Raw genomic sequence first — 15689 nt, forward strand, 5'->3', positions numbered from 1 at the left:
AGCTCGGAAACGACTCGACTGTCATACGTCTTGTCAACATTCTTCTTGGCAACACGCTCGAAGACGATCCCCTGCCGAACGTCACGGGTGACCAAATAATCCGCAGGGAAGGAACACGGGGACGCAACAATATATATATATATATACCTTATTATAAGAGTATAAAAAACATTTAAAATAAATAAGTGATTCGTAAAGTAAAAGTTTAAAGTAATTTTGTATAAAAATATAATATTTTATTTTATATGATTATGTTTAAATACAATTTTGCAATATATTATCTTAGACATGATTATCTTAGATTTTACAAACTTCTATTTATACCAAGCTTCTTAATTTAATTAAATGTTTCCAAGATATTCATCCATCAAAAACAAAAATATTTTATACGTAATATTATTAAATGGTTGCAATAACATTGCATTCTTTCCAATATATTACACTGTAATATTGCTACAATATTTCATTGCAAAAAGCGGACATCTTAACTTCATCACAATCTTATAATAATAACTCAGCAGAGTTTCACAATCGATTTGCAATATTGCAATGTTTCAATGAAATTATTCTTCAATATATCCATGCAATCTTATTGTACTGTATGGGTATCTTCGTTTGCTTACCAAGTGTTGAAAAAATAAATCTTTCATCAGCCGGCCATGTAAAATTTTCCTCATATTCGGGATATCTCAATATCAAGCGAAACTTGTATAAAGTTCCCGATTGTAAATTTTGGATACGGTATATTATTTCATTGTTATAATTCATTTTAATATAATTCGTTGTTTGCCACTTTTCTGTTGCATTCTCTTTGTACTCTAGTGTAGGAGAGACCGTCAGATTGATGTTTGAGATCCATGAAATGTCCATGCTATTTATGTCGACCTCGCTCAAAGTAGTATTGTTTGGTTCTGAGTATATGTGAACAATCTTGCTTAAACTCTCGTTGTAGAAATCACTGAAATTAATTGGATACACACGCACGTATATAAAATAATATTGTACTGGTAGCGACAAGTTAATCTTTGTGAAAAATCTGCCGTCTGCCATACGTTTCGGCACATTGATAAATTGTTTGCCCTTTTGTTGCGTGCCGTTCACTAATGTAACTGACTTCCAATGCACTTCGTAGGTCACGGCCACGCAGTTCACTTTCTTGAGTGGCATCCAATGAACTACTGCTATAGTAGGCGTCAAAGCTAGAACACTTATGTTTTCTGGTGCATTAAGCTTGCCCGAATTAGTTTTTATTGGTATCACATTCGAATCGAATGGATTTATCGATAATTGATCAAAGTAAAAATTGCTTAAAGTAAACTTCAACTTGTACTCTGTAAATGGTGTTAAGTTCTGAATCTTGTAATATCGCTCGTACGTCTGCACATTGAATTTCTCAGACTTGTTGAGATTGTTGTCTAAACAGCTTACGGAGATAGTATATATAGTAGTTGGTAAATTATATTTTTCGCATCCACTCTTTGCAACCGGCTCCGGAAGATTCACAAAGATGGTGTTTGCCGCTGCATACACATTCTCAAAATTATAAACTTTTTCGTCAGGTGTCAGACATCTCATTGGAGGATATGGTTGTGAAGATTTATCAAAAGCGTAAATTTCATAGAACATATTATTATCTGAACTTATTATTATCTTTTCAACATATTCGGCTGCATTTACGCTCTTGAGACTTGCATATTTCTTTTTCAAAACGTAGAGTATATATGGAAACGGATTATGTACTAAAATGTAAATGTTTGTTTTGTCAATTGTCATAGATCGGAAGTAAATGGTATAACTTACACCTATGATTTTCTTGTGTAAAATCTCATTGCACATAGAAACGTTAATGTCTGTCACAAATATGATATCATTACTTAACCAGTAAATTAACGGCTCCTCATTATTCATGTCATCAATTATCACATTGCGAATAGAATCTATATAATGAAATTGGCAAAAAGATGCATTTATCTGAATAATTTGCTCGTTTTTTCCATCGAGATGATATTGCATCATATCATATTTTCTATTCATCCAATTGTATGATACATGATATAAAATTCTAAAAAATATATAATTATTTTACTCATTATAAAACATTTTTTAACAAAAACAGAAACTTATATGTAGTGAAAATTCGAAATTATTATAATTATATAATAACATTCTTTTTTTTTACTTATGATCTTAATTATAAAACCACGTAAAATTATAGAAAAATTACAAATTTGCATAAATCTTTAACGGAAAATTATTTTTTCAGGTGAACGGTAGTAAATACGTACCCCATAGACGGTGATACATTTAAACCGTAATTATGAATTTTTGATTTGAAAATCTCATCAAATTTAATTATGCCATTTTCCCACATTGTTAAGTCGAACTTTACAATATAATAGTAGTCTGACTTTATATAGGTGAAATATAGATTCCTTGCTACCCAGTCAAGGCAAAGACTACGTAGATCATGATCAAAGCTAGCTATTTTTGTGATATTATTTTCGTTAATCTTCAATATCATTAGGTCTTTTCCTGTTAGAAAATAGATTCTATGTTCCTGTATCGAATAAACGGCATATGTTACTGATCTGAAAAAAGGAGCTATATTCTATTACTGATCTGAAAAAAGGAACAATAATTGTATAGTTCCTTTGTAAAACATTGTAAAAAATTATATTTGAGATTTCTAATTTTATAGTTATTACTACTATAATGTTGATAATAATAAACTTGTGCATAATAATGATAACTTTAATTTTATAGTTCGTGTTAAAAATAATAATTTACGATAATTATAACTTTTTTTATCAGTATACGTACTTTGACATTAGGAAATTAGTAATGCTTAAATCCACGTCCAATATTACCATATCTAGCTCCGTTGTGACTAATAATTTAGGTATTGGATTTTCATGTGTAGTCGACACATTGATTAAATCCGTGTAAGGACCAGCAACAATTTTAGTATGCGCACGTACTCGAAAATAATATGTCGTGTTAGATACTAGATTGTGCACCGTGTGCTCCAATTTTGTAGTTGTGATACTTTTATTGTCGCAGGTTTGAATCTCTTTTAAATCCTCGATGAAAAAACATTGCACTGTGTACCCTTGTATTATTTCATCGGTAAATTCAGGTTGGTTCCATCTGTAAAAAAATAAAATTTTAGCCATTTTATATTTAACAAAATTATAACAGAATTAACATTTTGATATATTTATGTCGTTGAATTTAAGAAAAAGAGAGCAAAATGAAAGAATACAAACTGAGAATTTAGATTCCTTACCTCAATGTCACAAAAATGTCGTTTACTTTTTCTGCGAATTGACTGTCGAATTGTACAAATGCTCTGAGAGATGTTGGCTTGTTCAAACTGCTTTCTAGAGATTTTAAGATCGTACATATTAACATAATTACATATAAGATTAAGTGGATTATCTCAGTAAATCAGAAAGAACAACTTAATGTGAAAATAAAGGAAAGAGAAAAAATAAATATAAACTACTAAATATGGAAATTAGCACAGTATTGACCTTTAAAAAAGTAATATAAGAATTTTTTCCGTCATTTAAGATTTAGAAAAGTAATCGTTAATTCATGGCAAAAACGAATAAATAACTTTTAATAAAATGACAAGTACTTTTCGATAAATTTCTATAGCTTAAGAAATCAGAAGTATAATATTTGCGATTGTTTTAAAACAAAATAGCAAATTAATAAAATTGACTTTACCTTAAATTATGACAATTTTTATGTACACTGTTTATATTATGTTTTTCTATTTCTCTTTTGGACGGCATTAGAATTTATATTCTTCTCACTACTGGAAGATATTTTTAGATTTGATTTCCACTCTCTCTTCAATTTAAATTATTTACATTTTTTCGTCATAGATTTCGTTATTAATGTTTTATGCATTTTTTTGCAACTTACCGTTAGGTTCTGGGATGATAGAAATATTTGCAAGTGTAACTTCATCGACTTCTCGCTCATTTCTCGCAGTACTATCAGAATGACTCCGGTCAGATTCGAAATTTAGTATATGATGATCACTTTTCTCGGACATTGAAATATACTTCATAAAGTGTAACATACGAAAAGAATTAAGTGTGTATCGTTGAAGCGGTTGTTTCTGGTGCTTTTAATGGTAAATTATATAAATTATAAAATTAAACGAAAAATTGCCATTTTCGTTTTTTGTTTGTTTAATAATACTGGTTTGATATAAACCATTCCTACATGATATAAATTGAATGTGATGTAGTTTTATTCATATCGTAAAATCTATTTTTTATTAATTTTTTTTAAGACATCTTGTATATCAAACATAACTCATGTTAAAAATAAAATCAATCAACAGGTTAACGAGAGTCAATGAGGATTCATAACAGCTTTTAGCAAGTAGTACAAGCGAAAGTGTAGCCTTTGCAATTATTAAAACAATTTTGTCTAACGATTTGATTCTTTCTCTTCTCGATAGGTTTGTTAACTCCTCTCAATTTTACCGTAACTCATATTTCTTTTCAAAAATTTGCCGATATTATTAAAGTTTTATTAATGTTTGTACTTCAAGAATAAAAAGATTAAAAATATTGTTTCCTCGAAATGATAGTATAAACCGATAGTATAAACCGATAATGCCTCGATAAAAATATGTGGATATAATTGTATATAAATGCATATATGTACAATTAATATGAATATGAATAATATGAAAATTAATATAAATTCTAGCGATAGTTATTGAATATATTGTCGATCGAAATATTGGTGTTAATTGATACAATTTTGAAGAATGTTTGATGAATGATTTTTTTATTAGACAGATTTTCTATCTCGATATTTAATAGTTCTGTTGCGTTATATAATTATCCTTAACACAAAGAAATGATACTAACTTTCTAAATTAATTTCATAAAATAAAATCTACATTAATATAAAGCTTACTATATATCAATAAATATTATTATAAATAATTAGAAAAATAAAGAAATTTAAAAAATTGAAAAAAAGTAACAAAAAAATCTGTTGAAGTGCCATGGTATGTATATATTAATGTAGCAGATTGTAGACAAAAAGCTTCATTAATTTTAAAAACTGTTATTTTTAGAAATAATAATTTTATATGTATATGGAGAGAGAGAGAGAGAAAGAGAGAGAGAAAGAGAGAAAGAGAGAGAGAGAGACAAAATAATACAGTCAAATTTTAAAATACCGTTTTAATTAAATTTAATATACTATATAACATCCATTTGTAAAGAAAATTTCGAAACTTTATCCATCTTATTTTTACAACATCGTACATACTTTTTTCTTTCATATTGAATTGTTTTATTTTATCTTATCTTATTATAGGTAGAATATGTAATTTATTATCATTCATTTTTTAGTTACACTGCTAACTGCAATAACATTCAATTATTTCTTAATCAAGCGAAAAATATCTCTTACCTGCGTGAAATTTAAATTCGGACAAATGGAAACACTTTTTTCCTGAAGGCTGTTTGAAGGGATATAATCCTTTGATATAAAAGTGATAGTTGCCTTTGTCAGTACTAAACCTTTCAATAATACACGTAAAATTGTTCCAAACATAATTTGCATTTTTCGTAAATATTTGCACTCAATCGGTTCCTGTTGAATCCTCAGTTAGTTGTTTTTCTCACTCTACTAATTCTGATGTGTTATTCGAATTGATATTAATTCATATATATACACATATTATATATACATATATTTTTATCGATAAATTCTTTAAAACTCAGTTTTAACGAATCGCAAGTTATTATCTTTTAATATTATGTTTTTAGATTTCTCTTTTTGGTCACGATCACAGTATATATCTTAAGATTAAATTAGAAAATTCTTAGTAAGTAAATAATTTCTATTTTTTTAGGAGAACAAATGACAATGCAAAATGATACATATTCACTGGATTGTATCGCGAATACAGGAATATAATTATTATCAGCTTTCCTTTTTCATTAATATTATAGTAGAAAAACGTCGATAAAAAAATAACCACAATCAAATTACAAACGATCAAAGAAGTTATAGAATGATAGATCTTATAACATTTTCAGCCATATTAAAGCACACGCAGCGTGTAATCGAATTCACTTAAATATTTACTATATCTTTGGTTTAAATATGTAATTATGACAATTCGTTAGTACGATTGTGTTGCTATATACAATTGTGTTACTACGTATGCTTTTCAAAATCCACTATTTGTACTCAATTTTTTGTGATAATCATATGATGCAGTTTGAATCAAACGATAAGTAACGCGGTAGCGTGTTTTGGCTAGCTCATAATAGTAACTGACTTCGAATGATCAATCTGATCATGTGTTGCCATGACTCAGAAACCGGATCTTGGTGCCGTTTTCCTCACTCCATGTGCATGCTAGCGGCCGAGCGTCGCGAAAAGCAGTACTGTCTAAGCCGGTCTAGTGATGGTAGCAAAGAGGGCACCATCGCGTTAGAAAAGAAAATATAATAATTTAGTATATATTATTTTATATTTTATATAATATATACATACATATTATTTTATTATATTTTTTTATATATTATGTATAATATTAAATAAACATATATTCTATGTTAATATATATATATATATATATATTTTTTTTTTCTACGCGACGGTGCCATCTTTGTTACCATCATTAGACCGGCATAGACGGTATTTCTTTTCGCGGCGTTCGGCCGCTAGCATGCACTTGGAGTGGGGAAAACGACACTAAGATCCGGACTTTGGCCATGACGTCTTATTAGCTGCATTCCTTTGTAATTTATTTTTCTCTACGGAAATACTTGGCGTTATTCCAAAAAGAATTAAAATCTTTAAAAAATGTTTGACAAAAAGATTATATACGTATAAAACAAAAATAATAGTTCTATAAATAAAAATAATTATATGTATATATAATTGTTTAATTTGAATTTTATTAAACTTTTATATTAATTTATTTCTCAATATCTTCTCTTTATCCTAGGAGCACGTTTACTATATAAAAAGATATTCTGATTATAAGAAAAGTAAGAATGGATTTAAAAAAAGTGGTTTATGCGTTTTTTGTACATTCACATAATGCAGTTTGAATCAAGCGATACGTAACGCCGTACCGTCTTTGCACTAGTATAAATAAGTACAAATTTACAGTAGCACATACACAACTAAAATAAGTAATATAATTAATTGTACGAGCTATTATTATCACTATTTGCATTGAATAACCTTAATTATAATAACTTATATAATATAACTTTAGTTAATATTAACTTAGTATAATATACTTAATATATATAATATAATATAATAGAAAAATTTAAAATATTAATTACTTTATTATTTTAATTCTACTATTGTAATTTTATATACGACAGTCTTTATTTTGCACCAGTGTGCATTAGTGCATTAAATCAAATTCCATCTTTCTCCCGCTAGGAGGAGTATATATCGAGCCAGTTGCAGAAGACGAAAGTCGACAACAATCGACGCATAGCATTGCTGCCGCGAACAACAATGTTTTGGCCGGTCAGCCGCGAGAAAATATTACGGCAATAGCGGATTTGCTCAGTAATTCAGCGGTCAATCTATAGATTATGAGATTTGGGAAAAGCAAGTCAAGCTACTCAAAGCGACATATAAATTGAAAGACGATACTGTGAAAATACTTGTGGGCATGCGGCTTAAAGGAAAAGCACTCGAGTGGCTACATTCCAAACCGGAATACATTGCGATGACATTTGATCGTCTTTTGGACGAGCTGAGAGCTATGTTTCATCGTCGACAGAGCAAGGTGGCAATTCGGAAAAAATTTGAAGAACGTATGTGGAAGAAAGACGAGACTTTCCACGAATATTTCCATGAGAAAATCATTATGGGCAACCGAGTACCGATCGACGACAGCGAGATACTTGAGTACGTGATTGAAGGCATTCCAGACGAGGCACTTCAAAACCAGGCGCGTATACAACGATTTACGACAACAGATGGATTATTAGAAGCATTTGAGAAGGTAACTCTTCGAGACCGAGCAGGCACACCAGGATCTTCGACATCGAACAAACAAAATGGTAATCAACATAAAAGCGAGCGAAAAGAGACTGTTAACGGTGGAGGAAACAAAAAACATTCGACTAAAGTTGTACGTTGTTTTAATTGCGGCGAGCGCGATCATGTAAGTGCAAACTGTCCGACAAAAGAGCGAGGCGCTAAATGCTTTAAATGTGGCGAGCGTGGGCATATCGCGTCGAAATGTTCCGAGAAGACGAACACGAATAAAGAAAGTTGCGCGGTGACGGAGGTTTCGCCTTGTAAATATTTTAAAAATGTTCTGCTTAACGGTTGCGAGATTGAGGCGGTGATAGATTCGGCAAGCGATGTTACCTGAATTCGCGCGAATGAACATGTTAAGCTTGGATCTCCTCGATTAAGTTTAGGCGAAATATATTTCGACGGCGTGGATTCGAGCAATAATGTGACGTTAGGAGGGTTTCAAACAGAAATTATTGTAGACGGGCATTCATATCCGATTTGCGTACATGTAGTTTCAAATAATATGCTCCGGTATAAGCTATTGATAGGAACGAGTTTTTTTAAATATGACTAATGTTAATCTTAAAGGCGTCGAAGAAGTAACTATTAGTCCGTTATCGGAAGTGACGTATGCAGACGCGGGATGCGAAGATAGCGTACCCGAGGTATTAAAGATTGACGTAGCTAACAACGAGGTGCATCGAGCGGATCTCATAGACGTTTCGCACGTTGAAAATTCCGATCAACGTTTAGCGATAGAAAATCTCGTAAATAATTACAGGCCGAATAAGACGCGTGAACCGGACATAACGATGAAACTTGTACTTAAAGATGAAGAACCCGTATATCAATCCGCGAGATGTTTATCCGCATCTGAAAAAGAGATAGTTAATACGCAGATTGATCAATGGATTACGGATGGAATTGTTCAGCCATCTACCTCTGATTATGCTAGTCCAGTGGTACGAGCTATTATTATCATTATTTGCATTGAATAACCTTATAATATAATAACTTATATAATATAAATTTAGTTAATATTAACTTAATATAATATACTTAATATATAATATAATATAATATAAAAATTTATATAATTACTTTATTATTTTAATTCTACTATTGTAATTTTATATACGACAGTCTTTATTATGCACCAGTGTGCATTAGTGCATCCAATCAAATTCCCTCTTTCTCCCGCTATAAATCAATTACTTTATTTCCAAAAAAAATGTGATAAACACTTTAATTACTACACTTTAATTATTACACTTTAGTGAAATATAATTGAAAATAATTCTATGATACTTCGGTCTCCTTTTGTGACATATTGAGTCCATTTATATATTAAATGATATAGCGGAGACCGGGAACAAAAGTAACATTTCTTGTATTATAGTATTACTAATTAATTATCGTTAGAGATATAACAAAAAAGATTATATGTTAAAAAACTCCATTTAATGTTCTTTTATTATACCTATTTTCAATCTCAAATGATAAATATTTAAAGAGCTATTATAGCTTTTGGCAAGTACATTGATTGTTACTTTTGTCCTTGGGGCCTAGGACGAAAGTAACATAGTCTGGGGATAAAAGTACCAGTTCTTATTTTTGGGAAAATAAAATAAATATGACTTTTTTCAATTTAAGGCAACTTTTATTATAATCTTTTATTAAGCAAGATAACTTTTATTATAAATTTGTATTATATTATATTAAAATAAAAAATAAATATTTATTTTTATCATCTTTGAATAACTTAAAAGAAATAATCTTCGTTAAGCAAAATAATTATAAGTAATATCATAAAATAATTATACTTAATATCACACCAGTTTTGTACTTTTTTAAGTCTAAATAATAGTTTAATTCTAAATAATAATGTAAAAATTGTATGATAACTACTTATACAAAAGAGATTGGTATCTATTCCGAAACACAATTATGGCATACGTAATAAGAATCGCCTTTGGTACAGTTATTATGGGACCAGCCCTTATACTTTAAGCATTGAAACGTGTTACTTTCGTCTACAGAGTGTCGTGTTACTTTTGTCCTCAAACACATTTTTTAGAATAAAAGCATTATAATCTAAATATGATGCAAGACTTAGCCAAATCAACTATAAAAACTTATGAATACATTTTAGAAGAATACACCGGCAAATAATTACGTCAATATATAAACTTTAATTAGGCATAGATACAGAAAAACTAAAACAAGAAATACTTAGGTGAATAATGCAAATACACTAATTTCACTCCTGCATGTGCAATCGGCGTGATCGTTCTACAACAATTAGCTGAAAAGGGAGAGAATCGGGGCGTACGCGTTTAGCTATATAGTACAAATTATTCAACATATTGTGTAGTTTATTACGAGGCTTGTTACTTTCATGACATTGTTACTTTTGTTCCCGGTCTCCCCTATTTAGAAAGTTATATTCCAAATTAAAAAAGGTACTATTAAAAAAATTCTACTACTAAAAAAATAAGAAGATAGAAATTTATCCATAGAAAATTTCATTAAAAAGAAAAGAAAGAAGAAATTTTTTTTCATGAACTTTTGTTCTTTGTATTTGTGTAATAAAATCATTAAAAATGGCGTGCGTTTCATTAAAGATATTTGCATATTAATAAGCGATAGAGAAAAAATCGAGGTAGCTAGGGAAAAATGAGAATCTCCGAAGACGGATAATCTGGATTAAATTGGATGAATGAAGATGTGGGCAGAATCAGAAAGAAATTTCTCTACGTTTGCCCTCACCGTATCTCTTCTTTGATTCACGCTTTGATCGATTTGCTAGAATTCTCGAAAGAAAAAAAGGATCATCCGATATATTCTTGTAATTAGAACTTGACAAATTATACAAAAATAGATTTACATCGGACAAATCATCGAACGATCCGATTACGATTACATAACTAAGAATTTTTCTGCATTGATATAGCGAAATTCGATTCGTTTTCCCTCTCACATGGACTATTATTTTCTAAACACGTGACATGTACAATTTAATTTAAAATTTAGCGAACTACAATGGTCATCGTGCTACTGTTTTACTTTGTTCCATTTAACGAGGATTTATTGAAGGAAAATTATAATTGCCAGAGGAAAAGTACAATCAGTCCCGCAAGAGAATTATATGTATTATGTAATAAATCTAACATAAGCTTTTTCTCAAAACATGGTCTGTGAAATTTCTATTCCTCGACTGTTATCTGTCAACTTCGAGAGAATGGAAGGCAAGTAGGAAAAATGTAAATAATGTAAAAGTCGATGTACTCTCCTACTGATTTGAATTAAAAAGACGAGAATTTATCTATATAAATAAATATGAATATCTCTTTTATCCGAGATTTTTAGAATTTTAATTTATTTTTTAAAAAATTTTTTATTTTATTTTTAAAAAGCGCTGTAGCTTCTCATTAATTTCGCGAAATTTTACGAGCGAACGAGAATTCGGACAATGGTTTATTTGCATTAAAGCTAATGTTTTTTATTTATATTTGCGGAATTTACAAGTAAATAAAGAGAGGAAGGTCTTTTTGCATTACTCGTCGCGCGAAGGAATTGTAAAGAATCGTCAACTGACGAAATACGATGATGATGCAAACTAAAAATAGTATAAATGACGAGAGGTACTAGCATGAAAGTAGATAAATTCGGTTTTAACAGTATTGTGCATGCGCAACTCATCGCATCGATTTTTCTTCAATTTCGATAAATAACAGCCAAGCAAGGAAAGAGGCGATCTTTTTATGTTCAGACGAAAGCTATATTTTATTTTGCGAAAATATTTGATATAAAAAAGAAGGTCTTATATATATTATATTATATTATATTATATTATATTATATTATATTATATTATATTATATTAATATTAATATTATATTATATTATATTATATTATATTAATATTAATATTATATTATATATAGGAATTCCATTAGGATTCCGCACAAATCGGTCCGGGCAACACTCTGGATAAAGCTTGCTGAGATCCACTTCGCGATAACCCATTTGCTTCCCTTCCGGACATATGTCTGGACATCTGGAAAGGACATCTGGAAAGAAACATAACAATAATTGAATTGTCGAAATTCAACGGAATCAGAAAATAAATAAAGTAAAATTCAAAAAGGATAAATAATTTTATAGAGAAAATTTTATTTATTATTAAATAAACAGAAATATCAGCGTTATCAGAAATAATAGCGTTATTATATCTATTGCCACATGGAAGAGAATGATATGAAATTTGTATTATAAATGTTAAGTAATACACAAGATATCTCTCTTTTCATAGAGTATCGTCTTGTTGCAATATAACTAAAATAAACCGTATAAATTCTTTGATTTATTGGCAAATAAATCATGTTTTATAAATCATGTACTTTCTCTGCATCGCAATCTCAAGTAGACTCCTCTCGATTGTTCCTTTTTTTTAATTTTTTTGAATTAGATGATCAATCGTATCAATTATCATTGTCGCACATTTCGTGAAAATCGATTTGCAATCAATTGCAAAGTCCAAGGTCGGGATAACTGGTTATTCAAACGCTCTTTAATAACTGATTTCTTGAATAGAGAATTAATAAACGATCGAAAGCGTCAATTAAAAGCGACGCGATATTTTTCTTTCAGGATATCACAAAGTCTCTACATCAGGAATAATGAAGACATTTTAAGAAGGGTTAATTTGAGAAATAAAACGAACTTACGACTCTATTCTCATTTTATTATACCAAAACAATTGATCCACGAGCATTGACGAATGTGTACACCAACACTTAAAGTCTCATTTTCAAACACACAGTCACCTATGTAAATAAAATTCTAGAATAAATAAAATCATATCATCAGATATCAATCGGCATCAATCGGCATCATTCACTCATACGCTGGAAGCGTCATTAGCCCTATAACATTCGTTTTCGGAAGATTTATTTAAAGGACAGAATCTCCCTTCTTCAAATCGTTCGCGAAATCTTAAGTAGCTCCACCACGATATATTTTTAATTTCGCGGCATCCGGATTTGCATCTCTTCTTCAATATATTTGGTAAATGTTTACTTTGGGTTACACAGCTCGAAAATTTTTTATTTTCACATATGTTGTAGAGGATACATTCCTAAGTAATACACCGTTTGAATTTTGTGGCGGTCTCTTTTCGTTTCTGAAATATGCACTTTTGAAGTTTCATACTTTTATATCATCTTTTCGTTATATCCTATTTATATATTTACATTTGTTCATCACGGTTTCATATTATGTTTTACTTGTTTATATTTTTTTGTTTACGTTTGCTATCTCTAATTAATATTCTAATATAAATATTCTAATAAAAAAACAATTTAAATTTATTTAAAATTTAACACAATTTAATACAATTAAAAAATATTACAAATGTATGTGTACACACACGCGCGCGCGCGCGCGGGGGGTGCAAGGGGGGCCTTAGGCAAGGTGGACCTCGCTTTACAACTTACAGCATATATCCATTGTGATTGAACTCTTCGCAATGCGTCCCCTACCGGCGGGGTGTTTGCGGGAGGGGGGCGGCCGAAGGCCCCCCTTGCACCCCCCGCGCGCACGCGCGCGCGTGTGTGTGTGTGTACACATATATTTGATATTTTTTAATTGTATTAAATGGTATTAAATTCTATATCAATTTAAATTGTTGGGACCTTTTTATGCATAATTACCTATATTCTCTCTTCTTAAACATACATGATGTAAAATTATATTCTATTCATGAAACTTTTTTTGTTAATAACTATTTAATAAATAACAAACGGCTAAAACCTTTTGAAAGTTATTCAGAAAGATGACCTCGGTAAATGTAAACAGAAAAATATAAACATATTTAGAATATAACGAAAAGATGATACAAGTAAGTATAAAATTTTAAAATCGCATATCTCAGGAACGAAGAGAGACCGCCGCAAAATTCAAACGATGTATTACTTAGGAATGTATCCTCTACAACATATGTGAAAATAAAAATTTTTCGAGCTGTGTAACCCAAAGTAAACATTTACCATATATTTTTTTAATCACCAAGTTATCGTAAACTTACCTAGTGTAGCGTGAATGAACGCGCATACCAGCAACAAGATCACCAAATGGATCTTCATCGTCTTTTCTCTTGCTTTGAAAAATATCAGGAAGCGAAGGCGACAATCAGACAAATTGTAAATTATCTCTTCAGCTCTTATATATCGTTCCTTCCCTCTAGTACCGTAGAAATAAGATGCAATATATACAGTGGGTGTAAAAAGTATTCGTACACTAGGAATTTTCACAATAAATGGTTTATTTCTGTGTAACAATAAATAATAAACAAATAATTATTTGTTTATATTATAAATTCTTCTTTTCTTAATAACATTTAAAAAAAACTCATTAATTATAACATTTTATATTTCAAAACAATAAAATAACAAAATATAGCGATTTTCGAAAGTACAAAAAGTATTCGTACACTCTAATTGTTGAATAATAGAAACAAAATTAATACTTTGTCGGGTATCTCTTAGAGTCGATCAGCTGCAGTCTTCTTGGCATCGAATCAACAAGATTTTTTGTAACGGCAGGCGAAATTTTATCCCATTCTTGTTATAAAATTTAATAAACTCTGCACGATTCGATGCTTGTCTTTTTCTCACTGCATTTTCAAGAATACTCCACAAATGTTCAATGGGATTCAAGTCCGGTGATTGTGGGGGAGTATGTAATTGTTGGAGTACATTATATAACAGCCAATTTTTGGTATTATAGGCTGTATGCTTCGGGTCGTTGTCTTATTAAAAGATTAATTTATTTTCGAGTCCAAGTTTTTCCGCACTGACGGCTAGATTATTTTTCAAAATGTCAATATACATTTTGTGATTCATTGTACCTTCAATAAAATGTAATTTTCCAACCCCTCCAGTACTTATACAGCCCCACACCATCACTAAACCATCGCCGTGTTTCACAATGAGTAACAAATTATTCGAATTTAATTCACAATTTTTTTTTCGCCACACTGTGCGTCTTCCATTTAAATCAAAAATATTAAATTTACTCTTATCTGGGAATATGACTTTATTCCAAAAATCACTATCCTTATTGACGTATTTTTTCGAATTGAAGTCGTTTTTTCCGATTAGTCTCATTGACCCAAAATTTCTTTCTTATTACTCGACCGTGATAACCGTTCTTGCGCAACATATTATGAACAGTACTGATTGAAACATGTACACCTCGTTTTTCCATTGTAGTCACAATCGTCGGAGCCGAAATTTTGAGATCATTTTTGATAAGACGCACGATAAATCTTTCATCGGTCTTTGAAAGAATGTGTGGTCGACCACTTCTGGGCGCATTTTTTACGGTTTTCTGTGTACAAAATCGATCAATAATAAATTGAATCGTTGAGCGGGCTCGACCAACAGTCCTCGAAATTTGCGCGAGACTTTTATATTGTGCAGCCTAATAATAATTTTTCATTCTTCCTCGCTTCCTTTTCGACCCATTTTTATAAAACAGAGAACAACGACTGAATGAAACTATAAAATTTTACGTCAATACATAAGGGGGAGGTCAATCAAAAAAATGTAAACAAACATACAAACTATGTTTCCTACC

The 15689-nt window shown here is 30.3% G+C and overlaps 2 protein-coding genes across 3 annotated transcripts; one reads left to right on the forward strand and one right to left on the reverse strand.

Moving 5' to 3' along the window:
• Positions 1-241: 241 nt before the first annotated feature.
• Positions 242-6302, reverse strand: LOC145965745 (proto-oncogene tyrosine-protein kinase ROS-like). 2 transcript variants are annotated; one of them, XM_083089420.1, is made up of 6 exons: positions 5452-6302; positions 3934-4075; positions 3287-3380; positions 2821-3147; positions 2286-2588; positions 242-2062 (listed from the first exon to the last, which is right to left on the reverse strand). In XM_083089420.1, the coding sequence occupies exons 1-6, from the start codon at positions 5602-5604 to the stop codon at positions 571-573; spliced, it is 2511 nt and encodes an 836-aa protein (XP_082945546.1). In that variant the 5' UTR covers positions 5605-6302; the 3' UTR covers positions 242-570. The 2 variants fall into 2 exon arrangements, with proteins under 2 accessions (XP_082945546.1, XP_082945545.1); XM_083089419.1 differs by having other exon boundaries at positions 3934-4138.
• Positions 6303-7519: 1217 nt separating this feature from the next.
• Positions 7520-8988, forward strand: LOC145965441 (uncharacterized). Its single transcript, XM_083088981.1, has one exon. It carries the CDS (start codon positions 7694-7696, stop codon positions 8402-8404), a length of 711 nt encoding a protein of 236 aa, XP_082945107.1. The 5' UTR covers positions 7520-7693; the 3' UTR covers positions 8405-8988.
• Positions 8989-15689: the final 6701 nt, after the last annotated feature.

The sequence above is a fragment of the Camponotus vicinus genome, unplaced genomic scaffold (genome assembly GCF_025532165.1).
Source record: "Camponotus vicinus isolate PSW18456_S1 unplaced genomic scaffold, iyCamVici1.0 SCAF_14, whole genome shotgun sequence".
NCBI classification, from domain to species: Eukaryota; Metazoa; Arthropoda; class Insecta; order Hymenoptera; family Formicidae; genus Camponotus; species Camponotus vicinus.